The 15,156-nt window shown below is 36.5% G+C and overlaps 1 protein-coding gene across 2 annotated transcripts in view; it reads left to right on the forward strand.

Moving 5' to 3' along the window:
• Positions 1-15,156, forward strand: part of TTBK2 (tau tubulin kinase 2) — a 166,627-nt gene that overhangs the window by 21,969 nt on the left and 129,502 nt on the right. For both annotated transcript variants that reach the window (XM_078448548.2, XM_078448546.2), the window contains exon 2: positions 11,301-11,436. In XM_078448548.2, coding sequence (XP_078304674.1) covers positions 11,368-11,436 — 69 coding nt within the window. In that variant the 5' untranslated portion in view covers positions 11,301-11,367. The remainder of the gene's footprint in view (positions 1-11,300; positions 11,437-15,156) is intronic.

The raw sequence follows: 15,156 nt of genomic DNA on the forward strand, positions 1-15,156 counted from the left end.
CAGATGACCAACAGACATGTGAAAAATTATTCAGTATCACTTATCATCAGGGAAATGCAAATCAAAACTACAATGAGATATCACCTCACATCTGTCAGAATGGCTAAAATAAAAAAACACAAGAAACAAGTAATGGCGAGGATATGGAGAAAAAGGAACCCCCTTGCACTGTTGGTGGGAATGCAAACTGGTGCAGCCACTATGGAAAACACCATGGAAATTCTTCAAAAAATTACAAATAGAACTACCCCACAATCCAGTAGTTGCACTACTTGGTATTTATCCCCCAAATACAAAAATCACTAATTCAGAGGGGTACATGCACCTCTATATTTACTGTAGCATTATTTACAATAGCTAAACTATGGAAACAGCCCAAGTGTCTGTCGACAGATGGATGAATGGGGTAAAGAAGATACGTATACACACACGTGTACACACACATAATGGAATGTTACTCAGCCATAAAAAAGAATGAATTCTTGCCATTTACAACAGTATGGATGGAGCTAGAGAGTATTATGTTAAGCGAAATATGTCAGTCAGGGAAAGACAGATATCATATGGTCTCAGTTGTATGTGGAATTTAAGAAAAAAAAACCACAAATGAGCAAAGGAAAAGAAAGACAAACCAAGAAACAGACTCTTAATCTAAGTGGATGGGGGAATAGGTAATGGGGATTAAAGAGTACACTTCTCATGATTAAAAAAAACTACAAAATGGCATATTAGAAAACATTATAAAACAAAAATGGAACTCTAAAAAAAGTTTACTCATTCGCATAGCTTTGTATACCATAAGTCAGGATTATTAATAGGGAAAAATATATATCTCTATAACATAATTTAGCTGTTCTCAAACTCTGGTTTCAGGACGTCTGTCTTACTAATCTTAAAATTTTTTGAGGACCCTAAAGAGTTTGTTTTTTTAATCATAGATTTATATATAATGATATTTTCTGTATTAAGATTAAAATATATTTTAAATTTATTTATTTTAAAATAATAAAACTGTTGCATGTTATCTATTTTCCAAAACAGAAAAGCAAGTTGATGAAATGAATGGCATTCTTTTATGTTTTTTTAAGTCTCTTCAATATCTGGCGTGATAGAAGACAGCTGGATTCTCATACTTCTGTGTTCATTCTCTTACAATATGTTGCTTTGGTTGAAGTATATAAAGAAAATGTGGCCTCATACAGAGACACAGTTGTAAAAGGGAGGAATATTTTACTAGCCTTTTTAGATTGTAGATTTTCTTTTTATAAATTAGAAAAAATTTTAAACTTTTAAAAAAAGTTTATGTATTTATTTTGAGAGAGAGAGAATCAACAGGAGAGGGGCAGATGGGGGCGGGGGGAATCAGAGAATCCAAAGTGGGGTCCTCGCTGACAGCAGAGAGCCTGACGTGCTCAGACTCACAAACCGTGAGATCATGACCTGAGCTGAAACCGAGAGTCCGACACTTAACCAAATGAGCTATCCAGGCACCCCTGTATATTCCCTGCTTTCAAGCATAGCGAGGTTCTAGGCATATCTTTTACATACTCTGCCGTAGTTTAGAAGTAGTCATTTGTCCACGGAGCTTTCATTCTTTTTGTTTTGTTTTCAAAGTTTATAAATAAATAAAATTTATTTTGAGAGTGAGAGAGAAGGAATGTGAGTGGGGGAGGGGTAGGGAGAGAGGAAGAGGAGAGAGAAAGTAAGAGAGAGAGAGAGAGAGAGAGAGAGAGAGAGAGAGAATCCCAAGCAGGCTTCCCGCTGTCGTCAGAGCCTGATGTGGGCCTCAGACTCACAAACCATGAGATCACGACCTGAGCCGAAATCTAGAGTCAGTTACTTAATCAACTGAGCTGCCCAGACACCCCTCAGTCTTTTTCGTTTTGGGTGTGGCGGGGAGGAAAGTGGTATTTGGTACCCTCAGTCTGTATACTAATAAATGTTTAATGAGACTGTTCTGTGTTACTCCTAGGACTGCTCATGGTTAGTTGTGAAGTACATATTTAAATAAAGATCATATTTTTTCATACTTTCTTCATTATAGGATTTCAGGATTTTTACTTCTTTGACTTCTGTATTTATATCTCTTTTTGCATAAAATGTTGATTCCTAGTGGCTTAATGTAATCAGTTATTTGCTGTGTTCTGTAGTATATCTATAATAGTTTTAAAATAATGTAATCGATATTCTAATAATATAACTACTAAAGGCTGTTTTAACATTTCTTTGTGGTTCTTTTATTCCTTTAGAATAGGGAATGTACAATCAAATTACTGTATTTTAGAGCCACAAACTTGGTAAAACAGTAGGTTATTGGTTTCAGTCTGTTTTAAATTTTTAGAGGTTGTGTAAAATTTTTGATGTTTGGCTCTTTTTTTTCTTTTTAAATTTAATTTTGTCTTAAAAATTTTTTTTAATGTTTTATTTATTTTTTAAGAGAGAGAGAGACAGAGAAAAGGTGGGGGAGGAGCAGAGAGAGAGGGAGACACAGAATCAGAAGCAGGCTCCAGGCTCTGAGCTGTCAGCAACAGATCCCGATGCAGGGCTTGAACTTGTGAATTGCAAGATCATGACCAGAGCTGAAGTCGAAGACTTAACTGACTGAGCCACCCAGGCGCCCCTAATTATATCTTTTAATTGTCTTGAAGGAAGAGGCCGTCACTGAATATCTGAACCAAATGCTTTTTCATGTCTCTCTGTGCAAGGGAGAGCTATGAGGCTTAAGAGTTCTGGGATCAGTGAAGTGAGACTGTTTAGGAAGTGGTTGAACTTTCGTTATGTACATGTGGTTATGGAGTGTCACTGCTAATTGGTTGACTTTTTAAAAATGTTTGTTTATTTTGAGAGAGAGAGAGGGTGTGCGCGTGTGTGCGCGCACACCCACCCACACACCCCCACACACGAGCAGGGCAGGGGCAGAGAGTGAGGGAGAGAGAGAGAATCCTAGAAGAAGGCTCTTTGCTGAACGCAGGGCTCGATATCGTGAACCATGAGATCATGACCGGAGCCGAAATCCAGAGCCAGACCCTTAACCAACTGAGCCACCCAGGCATCCCCTAATTAGTAGACTTTCTGAAGTGTGGTCACTTATTCATACCTATTATTGATAGACGAGGATGAGTTTAAAGCCAGCTCTGATGATTACTATTGGAAAGTTACTTTCTTGAACTTGGAATTTAATTATAATAGTTTTTTCTCATGCAAAACAATGATTTTGGTTTAATTTTTTTTTTTTTTTTTTTAAATTTTGGAGAGCAAGGGAGAGGGGCAGGGAGAAAGAAGGAAGAGAGTGCATGTTAAGCAGGCTCCAAGCTCATCCAACGCTGGGCTTAATCTCAACCTATGTGATAAAATAGATCCATAGAAGTCTGACTCCCGTTCTTATCCCTTCTATTCTGTTTTCTCCATTCGTTTGAGAAAAGGTTGACAAACAACAGCCTGTAAGCCAGATTTGGCTACCTAGCTCTTTTTGCAAATAATGTTTTGTCACAGCCATACTCATTTGTTTACATATCATCTATAGCTTCTTTTGTGTTGTAACAGCAGAGTTGAGTAGCTATCACAAGGATTGTATGGCTTGAAAAGACTGAAATATTTACTATCTGGCCTTTTTCCAACAATACACTGACCTCTGCTATAAGGAATCATTTTCATCATTTTTTGGCTTATCTTTTTTTCTTTTTCTTTTTAAAAAAAGCAAATAAGTTTAACATTTATCTTCTTTTAACACAAAAGTAGCATACTGTAAATACTTTACTGCATCTTGTTTTTTTTCACTTAACAATATATCCTGAAAATCACTGTATCAACATCTCTCTTATTCCTGGACTAGTATTCCATTACACAGATGAACCATATCATTCCATTAATCCCCTATTGATGGGCTGTTAGGTTTTTTTTTTTTCTAGTCTTGTGATTGTAAGTAGTGTTACAGTGAAAAGTCTTGTGAAGAAGTCATTTCACATTTTTTGTCGTGGTACCTTTGGAATAGATTTCTTGAAGTATAATTACTGGTTTAGAGTTTGAATGTATATTATCATGCTGAATGTTACCAGTTTCCCCACCTTGGGCCCATACCATCCTTTCTTTTCTTTTTCTTTTCTTTTCTTTTCTTTTCTTTTCTTTTCTTTTCTTTTCTTTCCTTTTCTTTCCTTTCCTTTCCTTTCCTTTCCTTTCCTTTCCTTTCCTTTCCTTTCCTTTCCTTTTCCTTTTCTTCTCTTCTCTTCTCCTTTCCTTTCCTTTTGCTTTCCTTTTGCTTTCCTTTTGCTTTGCTTTTTTACTATGGTAAAGAAAATATAAAATATACCATCTTAACCATTTTTAAGCGGACAGATCATTAGTGTTAAATATATTCACGTTGTTGTAAAACAGATTTCCATAACTCTTTCCTCTTGCAAAACTGAAATTCTATACCTACTGAACAACACTTCCCCTTTTTCCCTCCCTTCCTGCTCCTAGTAACCACCATTCTACTTATTCTGTCTGTGATTTGGACTACTCTAAATCCTTCATATAAGTGGATACATAAGAGTATTTGTCCTTTTGTGACTGGTTTATTTTACTCAGTATAATGTTCTCAAGTTTCATTCATGTTGTAGCATGTCAGGATTTCCTTCTTTTTTTAAGGCTAAATAATATTCCATTGTATGCATATACCACATTTTTTAAATCCATTCATCTGTTGATGGACATTGGGGCTGTATCCATGTTTTGGCTATTGTGAATAATGCTGCTGTGAACTTGAGTGCACAAATATCTGTTTGAGACGTTGTTTTCAATCTGGGGGGATATATACCCAGCACTGGAATTGCAGAATCATGTGGGAAATATATGTTTAATGTTTTGAAGAACTGCCATACTGTGTGTTTCATAGTGGCTGTTTTTACATTTTTATATTTTACTTTGCCACTATTTTATCTTTATATTTTACTTTCTATATCCTCTCCAATACTTATTAGTTCTGTTTGATTGCTTTTTTTCTTTTTCTACATTTATTTATTTTCATTTATTTTTTTAATATGAAATTTATTGTCAAATTGGTTTCCATACAACACCCAGTGCTCATCCCAACAGGTGCCCTCCTCAATGCCCATCACCCACTTTCCCCTCCTTCCCACCCCCCATCAACCCTCAATTTATTCTCAGTTTTTAAGAGTCTCTTACGGTTTTCCTCCTTCCCTCTCTGTAACTTTTTTCTTCCCCCTTCCCCTCCTCCATGGTCTTCTGTTAAGTTTCTCAGGATCCACATAAGAGTGAAAACATATGGTATCTGTCTTTCTCTGTATGACTCATTTCACTTGGCATAACACTCTCCAGTTCCATCCACATTGCTACAAAAGGCCATATTTCATTCTTTCTCATTGCCAAGTAGTATTCCATTGTGTATATAAACCACAATTTCTTTATCCATTCATCAGTTGATGGACATTTAGGCTCTTTCCATAATTTGGCTATTGTTGAAAGTGCTGGTTCCCATTTCTCCACATCCTCTCCAGCATATGTAGTCTCCTGATTTGTTCATTTTAGCCACTCTGACTGGCGTGAGGTGATATCTCAGTGTGGTTTTGATTTGTATTTCCCTGATGAGGAGTGACGTTGAGCATCTTTTCATGTGCCTGTTGGCCATCTGGATGTCTTCTTTAGAGAAGTGTCTATTCATGTCTTCTGCCCATTTCTTCACTGGATTATTTGTTTTTTAGGTGTGGATATGTCCGATATGTCATTTGCAAATATCTTTTCCCATTCTGTCGGTTACCTTTTAGTTTTATTGATTGTTTCCTTTGCAGTGCAGAAGATTTTATCTTGATGAGGTCCCAATAGTTCATTTTTGCTTTTAATTCCCTTGCCTTTGGAGATGTGTCAAGTATGAAATTGTTGCGGCTGAGGTCAGAGAGGTTTTTTCCTGCTTTCTCCTCTAGGGTTTTGATGGTTTCCTGTCTCACATTCAGGTCCTTCATCCATTTTGAGTTTATTTTTGTGAATGGTGTAAGAAAGTGGTCTAGTTTCATTCTTCTGCATGTTGCTGTCCAGTTCTCCCAGCACCATTCGTTAGAGACTGTCTTTTTTCCATTGGGTACTCTTTCCTGCTTTGTCAAAGATTAGTTGGCCATACATTTGTGGGTCCAGTTCTGGGGTCTCTATTCTATTCCATTGGTCCATGTGTCTGTTTTTGTGCCAATACCATGCTGTCTTGATGATTACAGCTTTGTAGTAGAGGCTAAATTTAGTCTGGGATTGTGATGTCTCCCGCTTTGGTTTTCTTCTTCAGTATTACTTTGGCTATTCGGGGTCTTTTGTGGTTCCACACAAATTTTAGGATTGCTTGTTCTAGCTTTGAGAAGAATGCTGGTGCAATTTTGATTGGAATTGCATTGAATGTGTAGATTGCTTTGGGTAGTATTGCCATTTTAACAGTATTTATTCTTCCAACCCATGAACACAGAATGTTTTTCCATTTCTTTGTATCTTCAATTTCCTTCATAAGCTTTCTATAGTTTTCAGCCTACAGATCTTTTACATCTTTGGTTAGGTTTATTCCTAGGTATTTTATGCTTCTTGGTGCAATTGTGAATGGGATCAGTTTATTTGTCTTTCTGTTACTTCGTTATTAATGTATAAGAATGCAACTGATTTCTGTACATTGATTTTGTATCCTGCAACTTTGCTGAATTCATGTATCACTTCTATCAGACTTTTGGTGGAGTCTGTCGGGTTTTCCATGTATAGTATCATGTCATCTGCAAAAAGTGAAAGCTTGACTTCATCTTTGCCAATTTTGATGCTTTTGATTTCCTTTTGTTGTCTGATTGCTGATGCTAGAACTTCCAACACTATGTTAAACAACTGATTGCTTGTTTTTAATACTAGCCATCCTAGTGATTATGCGGTGATTTCTCATGAGGTTTTGAATTGCATTTATCCAATGATAGAGATGTTGAGCATCTTTTAATATGCTTTTTTAGCCATATATATGTCTTCTTTGGAGAATTATTTGTTTAGGTTCTTTGCCCATTTTTAAATCGAGTTGTTTGGTTTTTTTGGGTTGTTGAATTGTTGTTTATATATTCTAGGCATTAGCCCTTTATCAGATAATATAGTTTGCAGTTTTTTTCTTCTAGGTTGTCTTTTAACATAAATTTTAAAAATTTTGATGAAGTTCAATTTATCTTTTTTTTTTTCTTTTTGGTTTGTTGTACTTTCAGTATCCTATTTAAGAAATCATTGCCTAATCCAAGGTCATAAAGATTTATGCCTTTGTTTTCTTCTCCAAGAGTTTTATAATTGTAGCTTTCACTTTTATGTCTTTGATACATTTTGAGTTAATTTTTGTATATGATATTAGATGGGGGTACAAGTTCATTCTTTTGCATTGGATGTGTAGTTATCACAGCACTGTTTGTTACAAAAGACTCTAGATATTTTTAACCTATGCACTTTTTTTTTTACTTTTAGTATATAAATATTGCAAACATACACAGAAATAGATAGTATAGTGAATTCCCATGTACCCATCATACAGTTAGAAAATTATAAAAATTTTACCATTCTTACCTCATCTAATTCTCCACCCCTAACACAGTAACTCTTTTTCCCCTTACAGTGAATTAGGGTAAATTCAAGACCTTTTTTCACGTCGTACATTGGTAGTTTATGTGTCTCTGACAGAGAAAGACATTTTATTTTATTTTATTTTATTTTATTTTATTTTTTTTATTTTATTTTATTTTATTTTTTGAAATTTATTGTCAAATTGGTTTCCATACAACACCCAGTGCTCATCCCAAAAGATGCCCTCCTTAATACCCATCACCCACCTTCACCTCCCTCCCACCCCCCATCAGTCCTCAGTTTGTTCTCAGTTTTTAAGAGTCTCTTATGCTTTGGCTCTCTCCCACTCTAACCTCTTTTTTTTTTTTCTTCCTTCCCCTCCCCCATGGGTTTCTGTTAAGTTTCTCAGGATCCACATAAGAGTGAAAACATATGGTATCTGTCTGAGAAAGACTTTTTAAACATAACCATACCACTATTGTTACACTCTAGAAAATTATCAGTTATTCCTTAATATTATATCCTACTCAATTTTTCTGATTGCTAGTTGTTGCCTTAGTTTGAGATGTATATTGTTTCTTGTAATGTATAGTGTAAGGTCTTTTATTTTCCATACCATTTATTTGTTGGATAAACTGGTCATTTTGTCCTTTAGAATCTCCAGTATCATGGATTTAGCTTACTGTATTCTCAGGTTGGCATTTAACATATGCCTTTGTTCCCCTTATTTTTTTAAATGATAATTAAATCTAGAATATTGATTAAATTTAGTTTTGAAATTGTTTTTTAGGCGAGGGGCTTCGTAGCATAGGTGGTGCTGAGAAAATTTTGTTGCAGAATATCAGGAAGCACTTACGTTTCATTGTCTTGCTTTTTAGTGATGTTAAGCTTGATTGGTGGTTGTGGGGGGGGTGGTTCCTGGATGGCTTGGTTGGTTGAGCGTCTGACTCTTTGATTTTGGCTCAGGTCATGATCTCATGGTTTGTGAGTTTGAGTCCCCTGTTGGGTTCTGCATTTGTGGCATGGAGCCTGCTTGGGATTCTCTCTCTCTCTTCCTCTCTCTCTGATCCCCCTGTGCTCTCTGGCTCTCACCCCCCCCCCCAAATAAATAAATTAAATTTAAAACAAAAAAAGATTGATTGGTGGGTTCAACTTAATCTTTCATATTAAAGTTCCCCATCTACCTTTGGATTTGGAAAATGGTGATTTTCTTTTTTTTTTTAATTTTTTTAATGTTTATTTTTGAGAGAGAGAGTGCAAGCAGGGAAGAGGCAGAGAGAGAGAGAGAGAGAGAGAGAGAGAGAGAGAGAGAGAGAATCCGAAGTAGGCTCCAGACTCTGAGCTGTCAGCATAGAACCTAATGTGTGGCTCAAACTCAAGAACTTCAAGATCATGACCTGAACCGAAGTCGGATGCTTAACCGACTGAGCCACCCAGGCACCCCATGGAAAATGGTGATTTTCTAATTCTGTCATTTCTTCTAGCATTTATTAGTTGTGATTATCCTTTGAGGAAAAATTCATCTCCTTAGTTTCCCCCAGATACTGTTCATACCAGAAAGGCACGATAAATCCATGATTCTTTGTTTCATTATCAGTGTTCAGAGTAATAAGTTGTACTCTGGCAACCTCCACAGGATGGCCAAAGAGGAATTTTCTTTTTACTTTGTTTTTTGTTTGTTTGTTTATTTTAGAGAGAGAAAGAGACTGCATGTGAGTGGGGGAGAAGGGCAAAGGGAGAGAGAGAATCCCAAGCAGCCTCCATGCCCACACAGGGCTCCATCCCATGACCCTGGGGTCAGGACCTGAGCCAAAACCAATAAATAGTCAGATGCTCAACCACCTGAACCACCCAGCCGCCCCTCTTTTTCTTTTTTTGAGTGTCATTATAAACTATTGGTATTTGTATTTTTTATATTTTCCAATCATTGCAGTCACCATTCTTGTATATGCTCAAGGGAGAAATTTGGCAAATGAGAATCCTTTTGCCTGGCTCTGATTTCCTTTGACTTGCCTGTAGTAGTATTGTTGATATTTTGTTGCTTTCTGATTTGACAAGATATCTCAAGTTCATTGTGTACAATTTCCTGTGTCAGACCTGGAAAAAGCCATTTCTCCAGGAAGCCCTGATTTCTTTTAGTGGGAGGTGATGTTTAAAGTCCACAATCTGGGGCGCCTGGGTGGCGCAGTCGGTTAAGCGTCCGACTTCAGCCAGGTCACGATCTCACGGTCAGTGAGTTCGAGCCCCGCGTCAGGCTCTGGGCTGATGGCTCAGAGCCTGGAGCCTGTTTCCGATTCTGTCTCCCTCTCTGTCCCTCCCCCGTTCATGCTCTGTCTCTCTCTGTCCCAAAAATAAATAAACGTTGAAAAAAAAAAAAATTTAAAGTCCACAATCTGAAGGCAGAGGTTATCATTGCTTTTAGGCCTTTTCAGGCCATTCCTCATGCCAGATCTTCTACCATAATTCCTTGATTGATGCTTGTTATATAGTTGATTTTTAGGGGCATTTCCTGGGAACAGTGTTCTTTGAGTTCTGTGTTTCATAACTGTTTGTTTCCTTTAGCTATGGAAGTTAATTTGGCTGGGTAGAACATCTTTGGCTTAGATATTTAAATGTATAATTTCATTGTCTGCTGGTGTAAACTGTTTGTGCTAATGTCTATTGTCAGTGCCAGTGTCTGTTTTCTTTACCTTTTAAGTAATTTGGACTGTCTGCACAGATGCTGATGATTTTTTCCCCCTTGAAATCCAGTAGTTTTATTAGACTGCATGTTGATGTTGATCTCCTGGGTTGTTTTCTCAGGTATACCTGGGTATACCCAAGAATATCCCAGTGATATACCATTTCAGTATGCAAATTTAGCCTTTTTCTTTTAATTTAGAGAAATTTTTTGTATTATAGTGGCTAGTATTTGTTCTATTTCCTAGCATGGGTTTTCTTTTTGGGGGCCTTCTATAATATGTATTTTGTATTTACTTTGCCTTTTATTTGTCACTTTTGCTTTTAAATGTGTTTTTCATTTTCTTCTTTTTTTTCTTCCTTAATTTGTATGGTGTTTTCTCATGTGTCTCCTCTTCATTTCTGATCCTTTTCTGAGTTAGCTCAGATTTCTTTTTATGTCTTCCTAATTTCTAATTATGATTTATGTTGTCATCTCCTTATCTCCTTTAGGCCAGATTTTTCTGGTTATTTTCATTTTCTGTAGGTATGCTGTTCATATTATTATCCTCTTTTTCTTTAAATATCATTGTATTAGAACTGATCAACAGTACATTTCTGTGGCTCATGTTTATTTCCTATGCATTTTGAATGCATTTTGTACATTATGTAATATTAAAATTTTATTAGCTCTGATGATGATAAGCTCTAAGTTACAACCTATTAAACTATAAGCTGTTGTAAGTTAGGTGCCTTGTCTTTTTCTTTAGCAATATGTTGTAGTTAGGGTGGTGGTCTGTCTAGGTCAATTGTCATTGACACCATGCTTGCTCTATAGTTTAGCAGTCTCAGTTATTGAAATTATATCTGTGTTGTAACATAATGTCTTTGTAATGTCATGGGCACCTTTAATGGAAAGGTACTTTTTTTTTTATATAAGCACTAAACAGATTTTGGAACTGAGTTTGGTGTTTTTACTCCCTTTCCAACAAAGCAACCTAATTAATGTATAGAATTAATGGTGCTACTTGGTCCTGGAATGTTTGTGTTAATTAATTAGCCCTGATATGCTGCTGCTGTTTCTTTTGTTTTAGGTTAAATGGAAACCACCCTTGGGAGCTGGATGCCTGTATAACCGTTCTATCACATCAGTGAATTGCAATGAGTGGAGGAGGAGAGCAGCCGGATATTCTCAGTGTTGGAATCTTGGTCAAAGAAAGATGGAAAGTGGTGGGTATCTCTCTTAGATTGAGAGAGAGACAACATGTGGGGTAATTTTTGGTATCTTGATAAAAATAGGATTTCCTTAGGAAATAATATATATATTGCTAATATGCCTGAATCAGTTTTCAGTTATTTTCCTGTGATTGTCTTGTTTATACAATAATTCTTGCTTTATACAGTAGTCAGTTTTCCTAACCACTGATAGCTAATGCTGAGTAAGGTAGAAAAAAGTGTACTTAGAGAAAGACAAATGAAAAAAAAAAAATACAGTACAATGAACTTCTCTTTTAAAAAAGTTTTGAACTTTTTATTAAGGAAAATTGTAAGCATACATAAAAGTAGTGAGACTGATATAATTAACCTTTATATACTCATGCCCCAGCTTAAGTAGTTATTAATTTATAGTCAGTCTTGTTTTATCTCTTTAACCTCCCTCCCGGAATATTTTGAAGCAAATCTTTTACTCTGGTATTTCTTCTGTGTGTGCTACAATTATGTATCTCTAAAGGTTAAAAATTCTTTTAAAAATGTAGTCATAATATTATCACATCTAAAAAAGTAATAATTTTTTAATGTCATTAAGTATTCTTCTGCAATTGGTTGACATCGCTTAAATATCTTTTAATTTCTAGATTTCTTTTCATCTTGCTTTTGTTCCTCACAGTTTATTTATGGAAGAAACTTGGTCATTTACCTGTAGAATTTCACAGTTTGGATTTTTCTGATTTCTTCTGTGTGGTATTAATAGGTTTCTCTGTCTCATGTATTTTATGTAAATTCTTATTTATTTACTTATTTTTAGAAGTTTATTTATTTTGAGAGAGAGAGAGAAAGCAGGGGAGGGGCAGAGAGAGAGAGATAGAGAGAATCCCAGGCAGGCTCTGCACCGACAACCCCCAGTGTGGGACTCAATCTCAGGAACTATGAGATCATGACCTGAGCTGAAATCAGGAGTCGGGCACTTAACCAGCTGAGCCACCCAGGCATCCCCAAATTGTTATTTATTGGGGTTTGATTAGATCTAAGTTCAGGTTTGTTTATTGAGTTGGCGTTTTTTTTTTTTTTTCATAAAGGGTATTGTGATCTTTCAATAGGAGGCACATAATGTCTTATCACCCATCAAGACATTGTGTGTCCTATTGGCCATTCTCATTTTAGCAGTCCTGATCATCATTTTCTAGGTCTGTTAATTGCAGATTATTGAGCGTTTGTTATTCCTTCATTTTTTAAATGTTTGTTTATTTATCTTGAGAGAGAGAGAGAGAGAGAGTGCACACGTGTGCAAGTGGGGAAGAGGGAGAGAGAGAGAATCTGAAGCAGACTCCACACTCAATGCAGAACCTGACATGGGGCTCAGTCTTACAACCAAGATATCATGACCTGAGCCAAAATGGATGCTCAACCCACTGAGCCACCCAGGCACTCCTGTCATTCCTTCATTTTTTAAAGTACATCTACAAAGAGAAATTTTTTGTTGTCAACTATTTGATTGTCCTGAGGTACATTTTGATTAGGAAAAGAGAATAAATGCTTAATTCTTTTTCTTAATTTACCAGTTTTCAAAATAATGAATTGGTTCCCTGGCATTTTCCAAAAGTGACCAATGAGATTTTTAAAAATAGGTAGTCAAGAATGCATGGATTTAAGCATATTTCATATATTTCACTCAGTTGTCATTACTATCCTTATTGATCCCTAAACTGTCCCATTTGACTAAGGGAGGACACCCTTCAAGTTGTCTCTTGAGTCTTTCAACATGATCCTAATAGTCCTTTGATATCTTCCTTGTCCTGGACTTGGAATCTGCCATCTTCTCTGCTCTTCAAGGAACAATTTTTGTTTCAGATGTATTTAAATATGTATTTTAATCAGAGTTTTGTTCATTACCAGGTGTAGGAAAGTTGTTTTAGTGGTTTCCTTAGTTTATCAACAGATTGGAAAAAGAAGATTCTTCCTTTAGAAATACAAATTTTGTTTCTATGATACAGTGTTTTAACCAATTAGGCAAATCAATTGGCTTTGAAAATTTACTTGAGTAAATGTAAGAAAAGAATCATGTTGTCATCATGGATTGGTGCAGGAAGATTACAATTAGTAATCTTTTATGTAAGTCAGAAATGAGTGTTTCTTTGGTGAGTGCTTTGTATTAAGTGCTGTGATAAAGTTTGGCTGTTTCCAGTAGACATATCAAAAGGTGACAAATGAAGCTATGCCTGGCTTAGTTGCTCTGTCCTGATAATTAGAACTAATATACATATCGAACATGTCCCCCAAATTTGGCAGGCATAGTAGCATTTTAGTAAGAAATAGTCTCATTGTTATGGATGGTGTTTTGGTTATCTACCATTATGAACAAACTGCATCAAAATTTAGAGGCTTAAAAAACAATTATTTTTTTACATATAATTTTGTGGATTAGGAATTTGAGATGAGTTTGCCTGATAGTTCGTCTCTTTTTTTTTTTTATTTTTATTTTTTTAACATTTTTATTTATTTTTGAGACAGGGTGAGACAGAGCATGAACAGGGGAGGGTCAGAGAGAGGGAGATACAATCTGAAACAGGGTCCAGGCTCTGAGCTGTCAGCACAGAGCCCGACGTGGGGCTCAAACTCACAGACTGTGAGATCATGACCTGAGCCGAAGTCGGCCGCTCAACCGACTGAGCCACCCAGGTGCCCCAGTTCGTCTCTTAACCATGTGGCACTCGGCAGGGTTGGGTGGGTTAGAGGACCCAACTTCCAAGTGGGCTGTTTGGTGACTTGAAGGTCCTTAGTTCCCTAGTCCTCCCCCTGTCATCCCTGGTAGCTTATTTTCTAGGACCTCTTCACAGGTCTGTGGCTTCTCAGATGGTCACACTTTTTATATGGTAGCTGGCTTTTGAGAGACAGGAAACAGAAACTGCGGGGCTGGTTAAGGGCTGTTCTCAGGGCTGGGGCAGTATTACTTCACCATGTTCTGTTGGTTAAAGCAGCCACAAGATTAACCCATATTTAAGAGGGTGGGGAATGGATGCTATATCTTGGGTGAGGGGCAAGGTCACACTGAAGAAGAGGAAAAGGGATGGGTGATATTGTTGTGATCATCTTTAGGAAACAAAGTCTGCCACAGGCCTTACCACCATTCTTTCCCTAATCTACATACCCCCATCATACTAAACTGCCTCTAGCTTTCTGCTTTATAAACATTGATGATGTCTTAATGCTTTGTCAAGCTCAGTAAAAAATATTAATGTTCCCACTATTGTTGAGATGACATTATAGGAGTAGACCAAGGAGCAAAATCATTACTTTGGTCTAGATTTTCTGTTCTGTCATTTGGTAAGGTTGTTGTGAGGTAAAACATGAAGGTACCTCTCACCACTGTCCATAATTAGAAAAATGTCCCTTTGGTATTGCTTATGGATTTTTAAAGTTATACTAGGCTTTGTTTAATAGACAGATATTAAGAATTGTAAGTATCAATCAGGGCCCAACAAAAAACAATTTAACTGCAATGAAGTTCTGGAACTTTATTTTAATCCTGCGCTCATACTGGAATTTCTCATGCTATCTCTTCCCATCACCCAACTGGAATAAAGGATTATGGCTCTTATATACAAAGCAATGAATAGTTATTTAGCAATAATTATGTAGTTACCACTTAGCCACTTGCTGTAAGGGAAACAGAAAAATAGAAAGGTGTGGCTGTTTCTGAAGAAACTTAGTTTCACTGTAGGGAGCTAGGAC

The sequence above is a fragment of the Panthera onca genome, chromosome B3 (genome assembly GCF_046562875.1).
Source record: "Panthera onca isolate mPanOnc1 chromosome B3, mPanOnc1 haplotype 2, whole genome shotgun sequence".
NCBI classification, from domain to species: domain Eukaryota; kingdom Metazoa; phylum Chordata; class Mammalia; order Carnivora; family Felidae; genus Panthera; species Panthera onca.